At 43.6% G+C, this 19,565-nt stretch overlaps 1 protein-coding gene across 2 annotated transcripts in view; it reads left to right on the forward strand.

Moving 5' to 3' along the window:
- The first annotated feature begins 7,199 nt into the window (after positions 1–7,199).
- RASGRP1 (RAS guanyl releasing protein 1) overlaps positions 7,200–19,565 on the forward strand; it is a 73,396-nt gene continuing 61,030 nt past the window's right edge. Inside the window, exons 1-3 of one of the 2 annotated variants that reach the window (XM_074955750.1) lie at positions 7,200–7,406; positions 8,222–8,289; positions 10,339–10,520. In XM_074955750.1, coding sequence (XP_074811851.1) covers positions 10,451–10,520 — 70 coding nt within the window. In that variant the 5' untranslated portion in view covers positions 7,200–7,406; positions 8,222–8,289; positions 10,339–10,450. Of the gene's footprint in view, positions 7,407–8,221; positions 8,290–10,283; positions 10,521–19,565 lie in introns of those variants that run through there. The other variant, XM_074955751.1, reaches the window with a different exon arrangement.

Here is a 19,565-nt window from a genome sequence, read left to right on the forward strand (position 1 = left end):
ACTCAGTGTTGTGCTTATGTTATTACAGTACTTGTGTTCTGGTGAAATGACACAAGCTACTCAAAGAAACATTCTGAAATAATTTTGATTATGATTTTCATTCTCTGAAATACACAGGCATCTCTGTCAAACGTGCACACACACATCTTCTCCCTGAGCTGCTATTTCACAGGGAGTCTTATTTTCAGGAAACGTAGAGGCTTTTATATTGTAGTATTATCATATTCTCCCAAATTAAGACTCCCAGATGATATGTACATAAATTCAACCATGTATAGAGTACATATATTTCTTTAAAATACATGTTTGGGAGCCTACAGAATAAAGCCTATTTTAAATAAGGAACAGTCTTTATTTACCAGTGTAGTTAGTTGCTTGTGCTGAAAACTAGGAATATTTTCATTGGAAGTGAGAATCACTTTAGATAATTACTCCTCTTGCTTTTTTAAAAGAGCCCCAGAGACATCCTTGAATATGTATAAGATCTGAAAGACGTTAGAATGACTGAAGCATATCATATTACTTCATTTATTTGTTGGGGGAGACACCACAAACTTTATATACAGTATGTATTGTCCATTTGCACCATGGACACAATAATTCTTAGCATTTTTCTATATATAATTTTTGTCTGTACATGCATGTGAATTTGTTTGATTTTTTTTGTCTGTATGGGCAAACTACTTCTAGAGTTCCAATCTGATTCACATGAGCAAGGTGTCATTCCAGTCACAATTTACTGTAGGTGTGAATGCTGTCAGAAAACTTCAGAACAAAAAAAAATTTTAATTGGGGAAAAAAGGTCTTTTAACCAATAGGATGATAGCATGCTACTTTATCATTAGAGTTGACATTAATAATGACTTAATTTTGCATAGCACCTTTGATACAGAATGTCCCACAACACATTATATATAATGTATAAGAACTGATTCATTACCACTGAAATGTATATTGTTAGATTAAATTAGTAGAGCAATAATGAGAATACGTGGCAGCCCTTCATAGAATTTTATGTAGATTAATTTAATGCCTGTGTATCTACAAGGGATGCATCATGAGCCTTTTGGAAGATCTTTGCTCTGTTCTCCATCCCATATGATTTTTAACTTCAGACAACATTATTGAATTGGGACCTCTCGCCACATCCCCCTGTGAATCTTCATGCATAAGAAACAATGATTTTTTTTCTCTGCAATTTTCTGTGATACTTTCTACCCCAATTGTGTTTCTTGTATCTACTGGTATACATATAAACCCTGTTTATCTGAATTTTGTTTTCTGCCCTCTAACGCCAATATTTTTTATCTAAAACTTTGATTATACAAAGAATTTGGATGTCTCCTGAGACAGTTGGACAGCCAGGGTATGAGTACACAGCAATTAAACACCCATGGCTGGCCCAGGTCAGCTGACTTGGGCTTGTAGGGCTTGGGCTATAGAACTGTGGTGCAGATGCTGGGGCTGGAGCCCGACCTCTGAGACCCCCCACAATGGAGAGTGTATCAGAGCTCAGGCTCCAGCCTGAGCCCAAACATCTACACCGCAATTTTACAAACTCCACAACCCAAGTCAAGGGACACAGGCCAGCCACAGGTGCTTAACTGCAATGTAGATGTCTATCTAGTATCACATTCTATAACAGGGGTAGTCAATAATTTTTTGTCAAGGTCCAAATTTCTTGTTCTAGGTATAGTTAAGGTCCAGACTCCAGACAAAATAATAATAAAAAGAAAACCTCAGTGATAAGAAGTAAATAAAAAGAATTTTTGGGGTCTGTTCGAACGCGTCTAGTGGTCTAGATTTGGCCCCTGGGCCGCCTATTGACTACCCTTGTTCTATAGGGTTCTTTAGCTCTAGTGAGTTAGAATGCAGTTGGAGAACAGAAATCATAGTATTTTTAAAAGAGAGGATAAACCATAAAATCTACATACCACAGTTATCTCTGACCACAAAGCTGAACTGTACTATATCTGTATTTGACAGAATGATGTATTGTGTATGCTTGCTTATACAGTGGTCAGGAAAAAAAATTATTAAACTGAAAAGCAAACAAACCAAAAGATAGACAGCATATAACTACTCAAACTGGAATTTGGCCAGGATGCTGGGCTAATACACTCACTTTTGCATGAAGTGTCACAGGCTCCCTTAAGGGTCTTATGTGGTCAGGACTGGTTGACATCTGGAATTACAATTCCCTGGGAAATACTGACATTTAAAAAAAAAAAAAAGTTCTACATCAGAACAAAACCTCAATATTTCTTGCAGAACAGAATTCCAAAATTTTGTTTTGAAAAATCAAAATGCCATTTTACTTCGACTTTTTGAAACAAAATTGATAAGGTTCTCCGAGCTGCACAAAAGTCCAACACCCATGCTTCCAAGCTCCCTGCCACAGAGCAGGCAGCCTAGAAGCCCTGAGAACCTAGAGCTGCCTGGCTCTGCAGCAGACCACCAGGCAGGCTGCCAGAGAACTGGCAAGAAACCTGCCTGGCTTCCATTGGAAGAGTTTGACATTGACACATTCCCACGGAACATTTTGATATAGTTGAATCGGAATTTTCCGACAGAAAACTGTTCTGTCAGAAAGTTTCCAACAAGCTCTACTCAGGATTTTTGCGTTATGTCATCAGACAGATGGCATCTCATGGACCACAGTGATCTTCAGACAACATGCTGGAAACTGGCTCAGTGCTGACTCAGAAGAATAGCACCTACTGAATCACTAATGCTATTTCCTGCAACACCTTGCTTTTCCTGGATGTCCTTTATAAACGGAGGGCCAGACTTGAAAAAGTGTTCAGCCTCCAGAAGCTTCCATTGTTACACTTATCACCAGACTGGCTCAAAAGCTCAGCACCCAATACACTGGTTCTTTTGAAAATCTGTCCTCTTACCTTGGTGCCTAAATAGAAGCTGAGCACTCTTGCTAATTTGGCTCTGATTGTATGTACAGAACTCCTTTCAAAATCTGGACCCTACTGTCAAATGATGGATATTGCATCCACGTGCAATATCTTTGCGGACCATAATGTATTAAATGTATGCATGGTTTACGTATCACTATGGGCAAGGGGCTGTATGCAACTCCAGGAGGAAGCTCCAGGAACCAAAAACAGTGGGGGTGATTAAGATGAATCACTTAGGTTGTAAACACTTCCAGAGAGGTACCTCCCACTGCAGAGGCTTCATATACTGCTTCTAACTGGGTTTTCCAGAGACCAACAGACAAAGAAAGGGCTTTTGATGTAAAACAGCTGGGTTTAAACTGACTTAGGCCTTCTTTCTGATCCAGAAAATAGACAGGATCATCTGTTCATGGGGGAGGGGAGGCAACCCTTGTGGAAGGGTTGAAAAGACTCTGGCCAATTTGGGCCCCCATAAGACTGATGGGTGAGTCCTGTTATGTTTACTGTGCTTAAATCTGTTTTTATTACGTTTTCTCTGTAATGTTTTTGCCTGAAGATTGAATGTGCTTGCTTAGGAAAAGTGGACTATTAACTGCTGGTAAAAACACTGTCACTGCCTGCGGAGGGAAAACAAAGTGCAGGGGCTGTCCTTTAGGCAGTCTGTTTTGCTAGGGATATCACAGAGGATGGCAAGGGGTGTGCAGCCTTGAAATCCTGGTCAGGAGGGGGAGAGATGTGGTTCTCCACCAAAAAAGGGGCTGACTGGGAGCGGGAAACCTTAAGTGGCTGTCCTTGATGGACAATGGAGGGTAAATACAGGTACCATTAATCCTGAAACTGTGCGACACTGAACCCTGCTGTCGAAGCCTACACTGGCTGGCTTATGAAAGCTGACTGGATCCCAGCCTTAGGCAGGATGATGACCGAGTTACCTTTGATAACACAATCCCAGCACCTAAACATGAGCCGTTTATAGTGCAGCAGCAAAGGGTTGTGATTAATGAGCACCGGTGGCCATGCAGGTGGTTCTTCAGAGAGAATCTCTTACATAGTTTTTCTAGCACCTCAAGGCTCATCCCTCGGCCTGCGCCACTTCCCACAGCCCACATTGGCCTGGAGCGGCGAACCGCGGCAAGTGGGAGCTGCGATCAACTGAACCTGCGGACGCGGCTGGTAAACAAACCAGCCTGGCTCGCCAGGGGGCTTACCCTGGCGGGCTGCGTGCCAGAGGTTGCCGATCCCTGCTCTAGCAGCATGGTGAGGAGAGAAGAGGGAGTGAGAAGTGGAGTGAGAGACAGAACAGCACCAATCAAGGATGTTCTGGGAACATCTACCAGCTAGAGAGCAACAGTCTCTAAAGAAGTATTGGAAAGTACAATGCCGTATGCTTTCATGACATGTATTTACTGCTGTTAACATTATGACTAATGTTTGCCCTTTCAGTTGAAACTCTGAATCACAACTAAAGAGCCACTCTTTACCTTTAGTCCTTCATCCAATTGCATTTTTAAACAATGACCTACTGTATGGCACCATTCTTATCTGCAGACACATCTCTGAGTATCCTGGTCTTGAAAGTCTGAGTCACAAATCTCCACCGACTCTTATAAATCTTTTTACCAAATCTGAACTATAATGTCTATATTTTGACAGACATTAACAAAATGAGGTTTTAGTTGATAATTAAAATGGATTTGGAAAGGGCCACTGAGTCTCATTTTTATATCAGGCACCCTCTGAGAAGGTAGTTTGCCCATACAAAGTGATGCAATTTCATGCCATTGCTTTCTACTTGAACTAGAGGGTAAAGGATGCTCCTTTATTTGCAGAAATGTGTTTTGGGAAGGAGAGGGGACTGGTGTGACCAAGTTCAACATTTGAGACTCTCCCTGAAAGTCCAGGGGTGTGATATTGTAAAATGCGCTGTTATGGCTGACATAGAATTCAGCAGAGCAGTTAAATGATTGGTTCATTTGTTCCTCATGAAAAGTGTGGTACTGATGTCCTAGGAGATTTATAATTATTCACTAAACAGGGAAGGCACTGCCAGTGAATGCTCTCCCATCCCACCAATGTGCTGCTTCAAGTCACCACCTCTAGAACTCAATGGGCAATTCAGTTTCTATGCTCATTCAGCCTTTGGACTTTCTGACAGGACTGTATATGAGGATGCCAATTAGTACGAACTGGGATGGTGAATTTTGATGTGACCTGGGATGTTCCACTAGGAACTGAACTCAACAACTCATTTCACATAACCCACAGAACATCTGGAAGGTAACTTCTTTCAGACACTACCAGCTGGGGGGAGCTGGGGGTGAGGGGGATAGAGCTCGGCAGAGAGGGTCTGCATGTGGTGGGCTCAGTGTGGGGTCCAGATACTGAGCGTGTGGGGTGGAATTGGTGCAATTGGTTGCCGCTTGGTGGGGATCTGGGTGCGGGTGACTCGTCGGGGTGGTCCAGGTGCAGGGCGACTCATCGAGGGGCTTCTGAGTGCGGGGGCGGGGATGAGGGTTGGCAGGAGGGTCTGGGTATGACAGGGTCTGGATGCACAGGGGTTGGGCGGCTGGGGGAGCAACTCCCTGTACAGGGATCCTTCTCCCTGCAGCTGAGGAGCAATGGGTTGAGGAAGTGGTGGGTGGGGGTGGGTCTGACCTGGCCCTTGATGCCGTGCAGGGGAAGAGGGAGTCCCGTCCTCCCCAGCCCAGACTAGTAAATGAGCCCAGCACAGGGCCAGAGCCACCAGTCGGGTCTCCTCAAGTTCTACCTCCTGCCCCACAGTGATTTACCTCTCTGATAGCTGCCTTGGGGACCCAAAACATATTGCTGAGGAGGGTTGCATGATCGCTGTTGTGGCTTCCCTCTGCTTCCCCATCAGAAAGTCATTTTTCTGTGGGGAAGCAAAGAAATCTGTGGGAGAAATAAATTCTCTGTATGTGCAGTGGTACAAAATTCCCCCAGGAGTAATGGTTGAAGGGGATGATGATGTGGAGAATGGCTGCCCACTCCAGCCCTGCCTCCTCCAGATCAATGATCAAAGGGGTAGAATGCATACAATATGAGCAAAGGCTGAAAGAACTGGGTATGTTTCACTTGGAAAAAGAGATTAAGGGGGGATACGATAGCTGACTTCAGATACTTGAAAGGCTGACACAAAAAAGATGGAAGTTCTTTGTCCACACAGGGCAGGACAAGAAACAGTGGGTTCAAACTACAGCATAGCAGATTTAAATTGAATCTCAGGAAAAACTTCCTAACTGTAAGAACAGTAAGACAATGGAACAGACTGCCTAGGGAGGTTGTGGAAGCTTCTTCACTGGAGATTTTCGAAAGGAGGCTGGACAGCCATCTGCCGTGGATGGTTTAGACACAACACATCCTGCATCTTGGCATGGGGTTAGACTAGATGACTCTTGTGGGCCCTTCTAATCCTATGATTCTAATGGAACATGGTCTCCACATGGGGCTTCCTTGGATCTGGCATTTCTCCTGCCATTTCCCTCCCTCCCCCTCTGTTTTTTGCTTACCTTGACTTGCAGAAGGGCAATTCTTTTGTTTTTTCCTTGCCCATAAGCTCCAGGCACATCTACTGTTATATAAATAAATGAATGGAAGAATTCTTAGTATATAGAGAGAGCTCTTAACAGATAGATCTGACAGGTGTTGCCAGGCATCTTTATCCCCATTCTACAGGTGCGGAAGCTGAGATGCAGGGAGGATAGGGTATGCTATCAATTGATAGGGGGAATAGAGGGTCTTGATGGGTTTATAATACAGTTGGCTGGGAAAGGATTTTTGTTCCGGGAGTGGGGAGGAATCAGCAAATATGAACAGAATTTAGTTTGCAGTGAATTAGGTCTTTGAAGTTTTTTGGGATTTTGTTAAAACCCTGAACATTTTCGGAACCATTTTTGGCTGCCAGGGGGACTAAAATTATGCAAACAAACAAACAAACCCCCCCCCAACACAACCCCCCCCACCAAACCAAAAACTGTGTTCCACTGAAAAAAACCCACAAACCCTTTCGATGGAAAATGAGTTTCTCCGGTTAGCATGAAACTCCGCTGGGCTTTGAAGCCCTCTCGGCCCGCCAGGGTAAGCAAGTGGGTTGCAGACAGAGCCCTGCCCTGGAACATGCTGCCGCTGCTGCTGCTGCCATTAGCCCGCTCGTGCAGGAGTCTGCTGCGGTTCCATACCTGTGAAGCGCGGTGGCTTCGGAGAAGAGCAGCTGAGCACTTCCTTCTGGCGATAAGATCTTCGCTCTCATTCGTCACAGCTGGCAGCGGCTGCTGCACCGCTCGCAACTGCTTTCTCTAGAGAAGCTGCTCTGGGGAGGGGGGAGTAGAAACAGCGAGCGGGGAGAGGGAGAGATGCAATGCCCGGGGCTGCTCCCCCAAAACCTCGCTGCTCCTGGTGACCCCGCTCGCCATGTGATCCCGGCAGGGCTGAGGCTGGCTCCGAAATGGGAACCTTAGGGCAGAGGCGAGAGAACCCGTAAGCTTGCCGTGACTTGGCTTCGTGATCCCTCTCCACGCGGGAGCTCCCCGGCGGCGCGAGGGGATGAAGGGGCCGCCGACGCAGGCGGGAGGGAATGCAGGGCAGATGGACGGGCCGGGGCTGTTCCCGGGGCCCCTCTCCCTCCCCCACTCGCGCTGTCCTCGCACTGAAAGGCAGAGTTAGCGGCCCCTGTGCCTTGGGCGCCCAGTCCCACTCCTGGCTCTGGAGAGCCCGCGCTGGGCTAGGGCCTGGGGGGGTGGCTTGGCCAGAGGTGCCTTGCTGGCGCGCTTGCAGGGAGGCTGGGATGAAGCCACCTACAAGGGAAAGCAGTGCCCTGAGGGTTGAAATCCAGGCTGCTGCAGTAGAGTGTCTAAAGCCCATCGCGTTCCTACCCAATTACTCCGGGGGACAGAGGGGAGGGAAATGTGGTGGTAAAAACATTCTATTTCCCCATCTTGATTGTAACTTTCCCAGCTGGAGCTGGGCTTTTGCCTTGCTTTGGAAAGCGGGGTGGACTGAGAATACCTGAAAGTTGTAATAAATGGGGAGTCCTAACAGGAGTGCTGCTGACCTGATCTTGCGTCCCCCTGGGGCTGCTGTTGCAGGAATGTCAGAGCTGTGGAATCTTTGATTCTGTCTAAGGACTCTAGTCACCTGTCCCTTTGGGGTAACGTGCTTTAGTCTATAGTGTGGCGTGAGAGATGTCACCACTTCGGTGCTAGCCCTCTCACAAGGGAAACGCCGCCTAGTGCTGCGTGCTAGCCCACGAGCTGACCGTTCATTACTTTGTGATTTCTTTTTCCCTTCAAAAGTTTGCAATGGAAATCCAGGGTGGAAAAAAAGAAGCTTCCACTCCCCTTACACACGCTGACTAACTGCTGTAAGTGGATATAGTTTTAATTAATTGATGAATTCAGCTCATGTCATTGATTAGTTACCCTCTGTACCCTGCTTTTTGAAAGCAGAAAGGGCCACGCTGTAAGCTTTGTGAGGCGGGGATTGTCTTTATTTCATGCACGGTTCAGTTCTGAGTTCGTTCTTGGTACCAGCCAAAATAAATACATGCTGGCTACATGTAACTTTTGTTTCACTGCCCCTGTAATGCTGTAGCAGCCTGGCTTGAAGGGGAGGTGGAAGGGAATCGACAAAGGGCATCTTGTAAGCTGATTGGTCCCTTCCTGTTACCTAGTCCCATAAAATGAGACCATGAGGTCACACAATAAAGCTAAGGGCAGGAACATTTAGACAAAATAGGAGACATGCTGTGTGAAGAATTCTAACTTCAACAGGAATGGATGGGGGTGTTTAGCATCTGCTCTATCAGCATCACCATCATACACTAGCTTTGTATTTCTGGTGATCTGGCTTCAAGCGTGGTTATACCTGAAATGAGTTTCATGAACTACACAGCACTGTAATAGCAGAGAAATTGCAGATAAGGATTGCGATTCATTGCTAGAGCTATGGCATAGGGGTACTATTCTCTTCATGAGGCATGCATAACTCCCCTTGGAGCACAAAACTGGAGTCAGGGATGCCCGAATTCTACTTTCAGCTCTGACACTAAAATCACTCCACCTGTAGCTTGTCTTCCTTATCGGCAATATACAGACAGTGGGTTTACACCAGAAACAATTTAACTCTAAAAACCTACCTTACAGGGCCCTTGCTAGACTTCATTAATTAATATCTTAAGTGCTTTTGTTAGGAAAAACTGTATTGAATAAGTATTTTATATTTACACCTGAACCTACGGGGGTTAAAATATGAGTTTCACTGCAGGGTTCGAACTGTGCATGAAGGAGATAGCACTGCTGCTTACTGTACAAAGTTTTGTTCCAGGCAGTGCCATCTGTGTTTTACTTCCATCATCAGTAAAATTCACCCCACATATGATTTTTAACATTCTCTCTTAGAAGATGTGTCAGTGGGGTGCAACTTACATTCCTTGAAACAGCTAACCATTTTATCAAATAGAGCGGTGATCACTGACTGGGAACTATCAGGCCATATTTTCAAAGGCATTTCAAAATGGTGCCTGCAGCTTTGCAAATGCAAATTTGAGCACACATTTTATCTATGATTTTTGTGCCTTCTCAATCTCTTTATGTTTGCATGAAAATTGTATTTACAAATAAGGTAAACTCAAATGTTGTTTGTAAACACAGAAGCTTTTTGTACTTACAAAACCTTTAGGTGTGAAAAATAGGCACTTGCAGAATTATGGGTGCAGTTTTAGTGGCCACCTTGGAAAGTCTGACTAATAAGATTGTTAATACAGTCATTAATAACTTAGCAAGAAAAATTCAGTATAAGTGGACATTTACAGGAGCAGTTAAGAGTAGAAACAAAACATGTAACTATAAAATATTCCACTGTAAAATCATGCTGATATTTCAGGCATGAGCTCTATCATTATTTCTTAACAGGTTTTTTTTTTTTTTTTTTTTTTTTAAGTAGATGTCTTCCAGAATTGTTCAGGGTTTGACTATGGGCTTAAATCCATTCACTTTCATCATAGTGCCCAAATGTAAATATCCATAGGCTGGATGGTCATTACTAGGACACTTTCCCTGTGTTATAATATACATTGTTTGATTTTCGATGAAGTGTCAGATTATATGAATGCCTGTTGCTTTGCTTGGGAATTATGTTTACATTAAGATTGAAATATATAGATTTAAAAAATGAAGAGCTCTATAACCATGCTCTAAAGAGCCATATTTCGCCCCGAAAGTATATTTTATATAGAGAGGTATCTTTGGTGCATTTGCCAAGTGGGAGGGTTATGTTTTTCACCAACCCAACTCCAGGGAGCTAATTGCCTTTTAAATCTCTCCTCCTTTTCCAACCTGCAGCGGAGGCTTGTGTGAAATTTGCCACTGCCTTGCTCTCATTGTACTCACTTGACTGTTGTCCTTTCCTTTAGGAAACCTGCACAAGGATGCAGCACTGCCCCTAAAACAGCACTTGAACTGAAGCAGATCAGTCATTGTGCCTCCCATTCAAAACCTACCCAGATCACTGAGTTCAGAATAACGATGCCTTTGGGACACTTAGCCAAAGGCGCCAGCCTGGAGAACCTCATTGAAACCTGCCTTCAGTCTTTTGGTGAGTGTCCTGATTTGAAACAATCGTGTGTAAATGTTTTCAGACCTTTGTACAATAGCAGTTTAGGTAATTTGTGAAATGTTAAGATATAGTCAAGTATTTTTTTTATATATATAAAAAATATGGATCTATAAATATGTGTAATATATGATGAAAGTTTAGAATGATAACTTATTCTATTCTGGGAAGACACTCCTGATCAGTACAGTAAAGTTACCAGGCATTTTGAAGTGAAGTAATTTTCATTTCATTTTTTGTTACTCCGTGTACAGAACAGAAAATTCTTTGCACATGGATGGATGTTTAACAAGTAGATGTTGCAAAATGGAGAGTTCAATATTCACAAACTATGTAAATGTGTTTATATCGTCTAGTCAGAAATTAGAAGAGTTGTTTTGTGGGCTAGGTGCAGCAAAGTAGGAATGCCTGTTACTTAATCAGAAGAGATACTTAAAAAAAATCAGCTCTTAAGGAGAAAAGATTCAAGTGAAAAGCCTAATCATATACTTTTGGGGTTATGAATTATTCATGATTTTTGCTTTCACCAGCAAAATATCTACATTGAAGAGAACCATTTAAGATGTATAACTTATGCAAAAAAAGACGCTTTCTATTTTCATTAGCAAACACTATTTTTCATATTTTATGGAATCAGATGGAGGGCTTCAAAGCCTTTACAAAGAATAAAGATAGAAATCTAAAGTATTTTCAAATCATTTGTTTTTTAAATGATGTATTTCTTTGACTATAGAGTACCATTTTCTTTTGTTACTGCCAATATTATAGCCTTCCATGCTATGTGCTGGATATTTCAGTCCCTAGCAGCAGCTTGTGGCATCCCACTTCTTTGTGGAGTTCACCTTTTTATAGCTGTAAACAAACATGAAAACTGCAGATTTTTCAAATGGAGATTAAGCCGAGGATGACACCAATTTTTCTAAATGTCCAACGAGCTACTTGTTGTCAACTGCAAAAAAAATAGGCAGAGCAGTGGAAGTTGTATTTGTACGTATACATAGGGTGAGTTGCAGTTCGGTTTCTTTTCAGTGAAGGATTTATAGGAGTTAAATAAGGCTTAGTATTGATATGGTGCTTTACCTCTTCAAAGCACTCTACAAACCATAACTAATCCTTGTAACACCCCAGTGAGGAAAGCACGCATTGTTACTTACTGATTATAAAGAACTTGCAAGGGAAGACATATATCTGCAGTAAGAAGAGAACCAACAATGCTTTTTCTCCTCCATCTAATTTTAATCTACACACTGAATTTTACTACGTAAGAAAAGCCATTAAACCACTAAAAAGCCCTCACTCTTGCAACCCTGCCGCAAATTACTAACATTTGTTTCTCTCTTCAGACAAACTGAGCCAAACTAAGTGCTAAAGTAAGCCTATATATACACACACGTATTGTATTTGTCTTAGCTCATTAACCAATCTTCTCAATTTGTACCTATATTTTTGTAAAAGAAAAAGGATATGCATTTTATACTGAAAGATAGCAGAATGGTTGCAGTGACTTATTTCAAATAATGTAGGTGAAATCCTGCCCCCATTGACATCAATGTGGTGTTTGCCATGGACTTCAATGAGGCCAGGATTTCATCCAATATTTCTATTTGTTTTAGTCAATATACATATTTATATCAATTATATTTTAATCTTTCTAAATGAATAATAATGCATATGTAACCATAAGATTTATAGAAGAGCTTGTTTGAGAGAACTGTGTTGTACTGTAGAAATCCACACAATCTTATATAAGCCAAAGGCACTTCACAATCTCTTCCATTCAGTGAGCTTATACAAATAGTCTTTGCATCCGATGAAGTGGGCTGTAGCTCACGAAAGCTTATGCTCAAATAAATTTGTTAGTCTCTAAGGTGCCACAAGTACTCCTTTTCTTCTTATGTGTTTTGTTTTCCTGGAAACTGTGCAAATCCTTAAAATATCTTAGGACTTCACAGTAGAGTATTTAAGTAAAGCATGAAATGAGGCTGGTACAACTACGTAAAGACATTGCTTACAGAGGGTTCTTCCGAGGGTTAACTACAAACATCTTGCAAACAACCTTCACTGGAGTCCATTTCAGGAGAGGGGATGGGGAGACAAAATTTTGCTTTGTGATCAGGTTAAAAAAAACAAAAACTGTTAGATGCTAAATTAGTACAAGTCAGTCAGACTGAGTGAGTCCACTCTATGCCTGAAATTGCAATGCATGCTATCCAGTTACCTTGGACCGGGGTGGCCAACCCATAGCTCCGGAACCACATGTGGCTCTTCAGAAGTTAATATGCGTCTCCTTGTATAGGCACCAACTCCGGGGCTGGAGCTACAGTCGCCAACTTTCCAATTTGCTGGGGGGTGCTCACTGCTCAATCTCTGGCTCTGCCACAGGTCCTGCCCTCACTCCACCCCTTCCCGCCCCCTGCCATGCCCTCGCTCCTCCCCCTCCCTCCCAGAGTCTCCTGCATGCCATGAAACTGCTGATCAGGAGGTGCGGGGAGGGAGGGAGGAGGAGGTGCTGATAGGCAGAGCTGCCCCTGGGCGGGAGGCGCTGGGAGCTGTGGGGGAGCTGATGTGGGGCTGCTAACGTATTACTGTGGCTCTTTGGCAATGTACATTGGTAAATTCTGGCTCCTTCTGAGGCTCAGGTTGGCTACCCCTGCCTTGAACAGTCACAATTCTATTCCAGACTGAATTTTTCTTCCTTCTGCATCTCAGAAAATCACTCTAGAAAACACTCTGATTTGCAAGGTTTTATAGATAACCACCCCTGATAAATCCAGTGCTGGAAACTGTGCAATGTTTTACTTTAATGTTAGATCTACATTTTATTAAATTAGTATTGGAAGCACAGGGAAACTAATGCTTAGGGTTACTTGTTGAAAAAGAGTTCTCTGCTATGAAAATTCAGAATATAATAGCCCCAAAAGAAGGCACACAACATACTTTAAAATGCACACTGTACTTTATGCTATTCCATTAATATTTGCAATAGCACCTAGAGGTCCCAGTCGGGGATCACATCCCCATCGCGTTGGATCCCGCACACAGACAAAAACAGTTTGAAAACTGATGTGTGTCTAATGGGGCAATAAAGGCTGGCAGCAGTAGCGGAGTGTAGGTGGGAGTTGACGGCCCTATTCCATATCAGAGATGATAATTAGCACAGGGCCAAGTCAAGTAGTCTTAAAAATGAAGACAAATAGTTTGCACTTGTTTTGTGTCATGCAGTGGAAAAGGGGAAACCAGTGAAGGGATGCAATGACTGAGGAAGATGATTTTTTTGGAGGGGGTAGCAGTGTGGTGAATGGATGTAAGGAGGGGTGGGGACAAGAGGACCTTTGCCAAGAACAGAAAGGAGCAAGTTGGAGTGACAAGATGTGAGATAAAAGAGGACCTGTATGAAGGTTTAGCAGTATGAACAGAGAGGAAAGGCCAGATCTAGGAGATGTGTGTGAAGGAAAAAGCAAGATTTAGGCAGAGTCTGGAACTGTGGGTCCAGAGAGGGGGCTGGGTCAAAGACAATGGACCTCAATGTTAGGAAGGATGTTAGTGTTGTACGTAGTGATGATGAAAGTGGGGAAGGCTTTAGGGGAAAGATCAAGAACTCAATTTTGGCTACGTTGAACTTAAAGCGATAGCTAAACATCCACAAGGAGTTTTCAGAAAGACAGCTTTGAATTTTAGTTGGGAAGGAATGAGGGAGGTCTGGAGTGGAAAGGTAGATCTGCGGGTATGTCTACACGGCAGTGTAAGCTCAAAGTTAGTAGAACTCAAGTTAATAAACCCAGGGTCTGCTAACCTAGGGTTTGCGCATCTATACTCATTTGTAACCCAGGTTAGGAATTGCGGAACCCTGGGTCTGAACCTGAGGCCCCTGCATCTGTAGGGCATTACGTGGGCCTTAGTTCAACCACCCATATCCCAGACTTCCTAGAGGCCTTTCAAAATGTATCTGCTTTAGCCCTTTGTTCAGATGCAGTGTGAGAAAAACTTGACTGTCCAGAAGACAAACTCAGCCCATGGCATTGTGGAATGCTTTTGGTGGACTCCCTGACCATGAGTCCTATGAGGCTCTGTCTTCACTGCAAACCAATAGGGCTTGATCCCTGTGTCCCAGTTTGACTCAGACTTGGACATGCTACCTCTGTGTTGTCCTGAGACCCTGGATCTGAGTTCTGGGTTAGTGTGATTAGTGTAAAGGAGGGTGGTTAGGACTGAGCCTGCGTTTAAACCTTGCACTGCAAGATAGACATACCTTGAGTCATACATGTAAAGATGATACTTAAAAAAATACTACTGAATGAGATCTCCAGAGATAGGGAGAAGAAGAAACGGGCCAGGAATGGAGCTCTGTAGGAACCCCAATGAGGGCTGGGGTGAGGATGAATGGGATTCATCCTGCGAATGAAACACTGAGAGCAACTAGAGAGCTAGGAGGAGAACCGGAGAAGGGTGGGAGGACAAGCTGTTAAGAACATGGTTGATAGCTGACGGCAGTAGGCAAGTTGAGAAGGATGAGAATGGAGTGCTGGTCCTGAGAACAGGCCATGAATACATGAGAGACGTTGGTGTGAGCTGTTTCAGTGGAATAAAAGGGTGGAAGCTGGATCGGAGAGACCAAGCTGCAGCATCCAGACTGCTATTTTCACTGCACTAGCTCAAACCTTGGTAGTGTGAGTCTACCTGGGATGGGAGACTCACTCCCAGCTGCAGTACAGTCATAGCTTTAGTGTGTGGTAGTTATAGTACTGCCAGTTAGTGCACAGCAAGCCAGCATGCTGTAGATTTACGTCCTGGCTTGCCACACACTACATCTCAGAGCAGACAAGCCATCAGGAGAAGCAAAGCAGAAATGTGAGGGAAGGGATGAGACTGCGCAGAGAGGGAGATCAGGTGGGATGAGCTGTGGCCACTGGGACAAGTGCAGGGATTAGCGAACAAAAGCATGAGAGAAATCACAATTTCAGTGATAGGGACAGGGAAGAGACGCTGGTGATGGGAATAAGAAAGGGACAGGGAGGTACCCTTGGATCATGTCAGTTTTCTTTTTGAAGAATGTAGCAAGACCCTGAGCAGACAGGAAGGAGGGTTTGAGTAGGTTGCAGGTGCCAAAAGGGGCTGAGGCTGAGAGTTTGGGAACAATGAGTGTGCAGAAGTTGTGCTGCTTGGCTAAAGATACAGCCCAACATTAGAGAGTGAATTTGTAGTAGAAGCAGTCTGTATTAGTGTCACTTTTCTCATTATAAAGTGCATTTCAGAAGCACAGATAACAAAACGTGTCACCAACAATGACACTGGGTCTGAAAAAGAGCCTATTGAATCCAGTGTTTTCATATCATGTCTGTTCAATTTACAAGTCAAAAGAAGGGTTTTCCAACTGACACCCTGCAAACTCAACCTGGGATCTGCAACTCAAGCTGGGCTTTCTGCCTCTTACATCACTGCCAGCAATAAAGACTCTTGAAACCTCAATTTTGTTGATGATTGAGGTAGAATAGAAGCTAACTTGTTCTTCCCCAGCTGTATTGGCTCTATGGTGCGGACAGTGTCTGATTTAAACAAAGACAGGCAATAGATATCTTGAATAGGACAGTTCCATTTTTAGTCACTTTTCTGACAGAAACCTTAACCTGTGAATCAGGCAGGCAGCAAGCTGTGGCACAGGAAGGGCTAAACACGTTTGATAAATGAACTAATTTTAAATATATGAGGCTCAGTGTTGATATTTTAAGTGCAGAAGGTGTGATATTTCTTCACAGAATAGCCTGGCTGGTCAACAGCTGAAAGGATGAATATTTCAGTGGTGGTCACTGGATGATCATGTCTGTCAGCTGTATGTACACTGGGTATGGAAATGTGAACTGTTCACAACACACTCGTCTACTCCAGCTTCTTCTGTAATTATGAGCATAGCATTCTGGGGTTTGAGATCCATTATGTAGTAGAAATCTGTCATAGCTGGTAATTTTGTACTTAATTATATATGTGTGTAAGTAAAAAGTTTGGTGATAAGAGCCCTCCCCCTTTCCTGTGATTTTTGTCTCTCTCCCAGATAGCTCTACCTTTGGGCTTATCATGATTAGGGTTTAGAGATGTCATTAGAAAACTGCAACTAACATGTTCCAAAACTAGTGTAGATCAGGTAGTTTAGGCTTTAACACATACTAAGCTCATTGAGTTGAAGCCTACGGCTGGTCTAGAATAGGCTAAAACAGGGTTGGGCAAACTATGGCCTGCCAGCTGTTTTAAGCCAGCCCTTGAGCTCCCACTGGGGAACAGGATCTGGGGCTTGCCCCGCTCCGGCGCTCCAGCCAGTGAGCAGGGTCGGGGACTGCTGCATGCAGTCCCCAGAAGCAGCCACATGGCCCCACTCCAGCCATGACGCAGGGTTGGGGGCTGCTCCATGTGGCACCAGGAAATAGCGGCATGGCCTCCCTCCAGCGCCTGTGTGCTCCAATGGTCCTCTCTGGTGCTCCAATGGGAGCTGCAGGGGCAGTGCCTGCAGATGGGGCAGCATGCAGAGCCGCCTGGCTGTGCAGTAGCTGGAGAAGGGACACGCCGCTGCTTCCAGGAGCCACTTGAGGTAAGCGCCGCCCGGAGCCTGCACCATTGAGCCTCTCCCCACGCGTCAGTCCCCTGCTCCAGCCCTGATCCCCCTCCTGCACTCCAAACTCCTTGATCCTGGCCCAGAGAACCCTACTGCACCCCAAACTCCTCATCCCAAGCCCCACCCCAGAGCCTGCACTCCCAGCTGGAGCCCTCACTCCCCCCTGCACCTCACTCCCCCGCTCCAGCCCGGAGCCCCCTCAAGCACCCTGAACTCCTAATTTCTGGCCCAACCCTGGAGCCCTCACCCCCTCCTTCACCCCAACCCCAATTTTGTGAGCATTCATGGCCTGCCATACAATTTCTATTCCCAGATGTGGCCCTCGGGCCAAAAAGTTTGCTCACCCCTAGGCTAAAAGATATTTTAAGTGTTTTAGCAAAATGTTAATAAGCATGTTTTAAAACCCTAGTGTAAACAGGGCAAGTTGTATTTTAACTTACATTAAGTAGTAGAAGTGCCCATTAGAGTTTTAAAATGTATTACTTAAAATGTTTTAAAAACCACCCTTTCTCCTAAATACAACCAGCCCCTAGGGGGGGAGCATAGGCTTCCACTCAAGCTTATGTATTAGGGTGAAATCCTGGCCCCACTGAGGTCAGTGGAAGTTGTTCTATTGACCACTGTGGCTAGGATTTGCAGATAATGTCTATCTGCTTTGTCTACACTAGAGTTTCAGAACATGAGCAAACACCTAACACACCTTTTACTTATGTGACAAACCCTTCCGTAGTGCTTTAAAAAGCAGTGCAGGATTCCTCTGGTGATGCTCTGAGGACCTTAAGACTTTGAAATTTATATTGTATGCAACATTCTGTCATCAGATCAGTCAGCTGCCCAAGATCTTTACTTCTGCCCTCTGAACATGTTTTTCCCCCCTTAGTGCTAATAAGATTAAACAGTGCTTTCCTATTCATGCATTTCATCTCTTCTAGACAACCCGGGGACCCTTCAGGTCTCACCACAAACCTGTAATCCTAAATAGCAAAGAAGAAAGCTTATTAGAAAAAGGATGCTTGAAACAGCTTCCTTAAATGCATGTCACGATTCACATCCCTAAGTCTGTTTCTTTTACTAAAGCTGTAACAAAAGGAAGAGCTATGGAAAGACTTATTAGAATATGTCAACGTACTGGAATGAATAGACATATGCAGAGCTTGTCTACATTTCAATCATCTTCGGATGAACAAAACTGTGCCTGTTAGAATGGCTCAAAGTGGGAAGTACTTGAATCATAAGGGCAATACAAAACAAAAAGTTGTGGAATATAGATTTTTGTAGTCAATAGGCACTGTACATCTCATTGTATTATGCATCTGACAGTAAAAATAGCTTCCCATACCATATGTAGTACAATATAACATGGATTAATATAATTATTTGATTTGGTCCTGCACTTAGAAGCCTAACTCTGAAACTATACTGGAAATAATTGTTCAGAATTGTATGCAGTACTCCCATAGCAAGATATTTCACTTGAATCGTAAAAAACAAGATTGATCATAGTTAGAGATACTGTGGTGCTCTGCAGGAGAGATAGGAGTGTTAACTCAGGGTCTTGGCCAATTTTTAAATTGGATAATTTCATTTTGTCCACAGCTTCTACCTGTAAATTCACATGGTTATCGTATTCTTAACTTCCTGATAACTGATATATAGTATTGCTTGTTTAGTGTTAAACAGCACTTCAGTCACTGGGCAAAGTGATATATTTATAAGCACACCTTGTAGAGTCAGCATAACATAACTTGAGAAGCTCTTGAGGACCTATTTGAATGAAAGTACTATATAGATATAATATAGTGATGTGAATCTGGGAATGGTGCTGGCAGTCTGAATGTACTTCCCTCGCCACCATACCCTGAAATTGATACAATTGCCAATAGGTGTTTTGCAAAATAAGTTAAACATGACTGCACCTGCTCTGTAGATTAGAATACTTCTGTAGCATGTTTCCTCTTCAGAACTGTACAGAAAACTATTGATCCTCCACAGCACCTCCAAGAAGATGCATCTTATCCCTGTTTTACAGTTGGACAAACAGACATGTTAAAGATCATCCACTAGGGGAAAAAAATTAGGCTATGCAACTTTTCTCTGAAAGGTTTGTTCAGTGTCTGCCCTCCATACCCCCTCCCCCGCTTTTTTTTTTTATTTAAAGAAACAAACAAACCACACATACACCACACACACTAGTCCATCCAGGCTGGCAGACATGAGAACTAGTGAAACAACTTCACAAGAGCCAAACAACTTTTATTCAGACTGCTTACAACTATTTATTTGTTTTGTTAACATGTACTTAATTTCAATGTCTAAACAACATTTTGGAGAAAGAATCTGTATTAAACACTGGGCACCCTCATCCCCTCAGGTATTGTGGAAATACTAGCAGTATGCATCGTCTGACATCCACAGTAAACCTTCCA

This window comes from Natator depressus, chromosome 6 (assembly GCF_965152275.1).
Source record: "Natator depressus isolate rNatDep1 chromosome 6, rNatDep2.hap1, whole genome shotgun sequence".
In the NCBI taxonomy this organism is placed as follows: Eukaryota; Metazoa; Chordata; order Testudines; family Cheloniidae; genus Natator; species Natator depressus.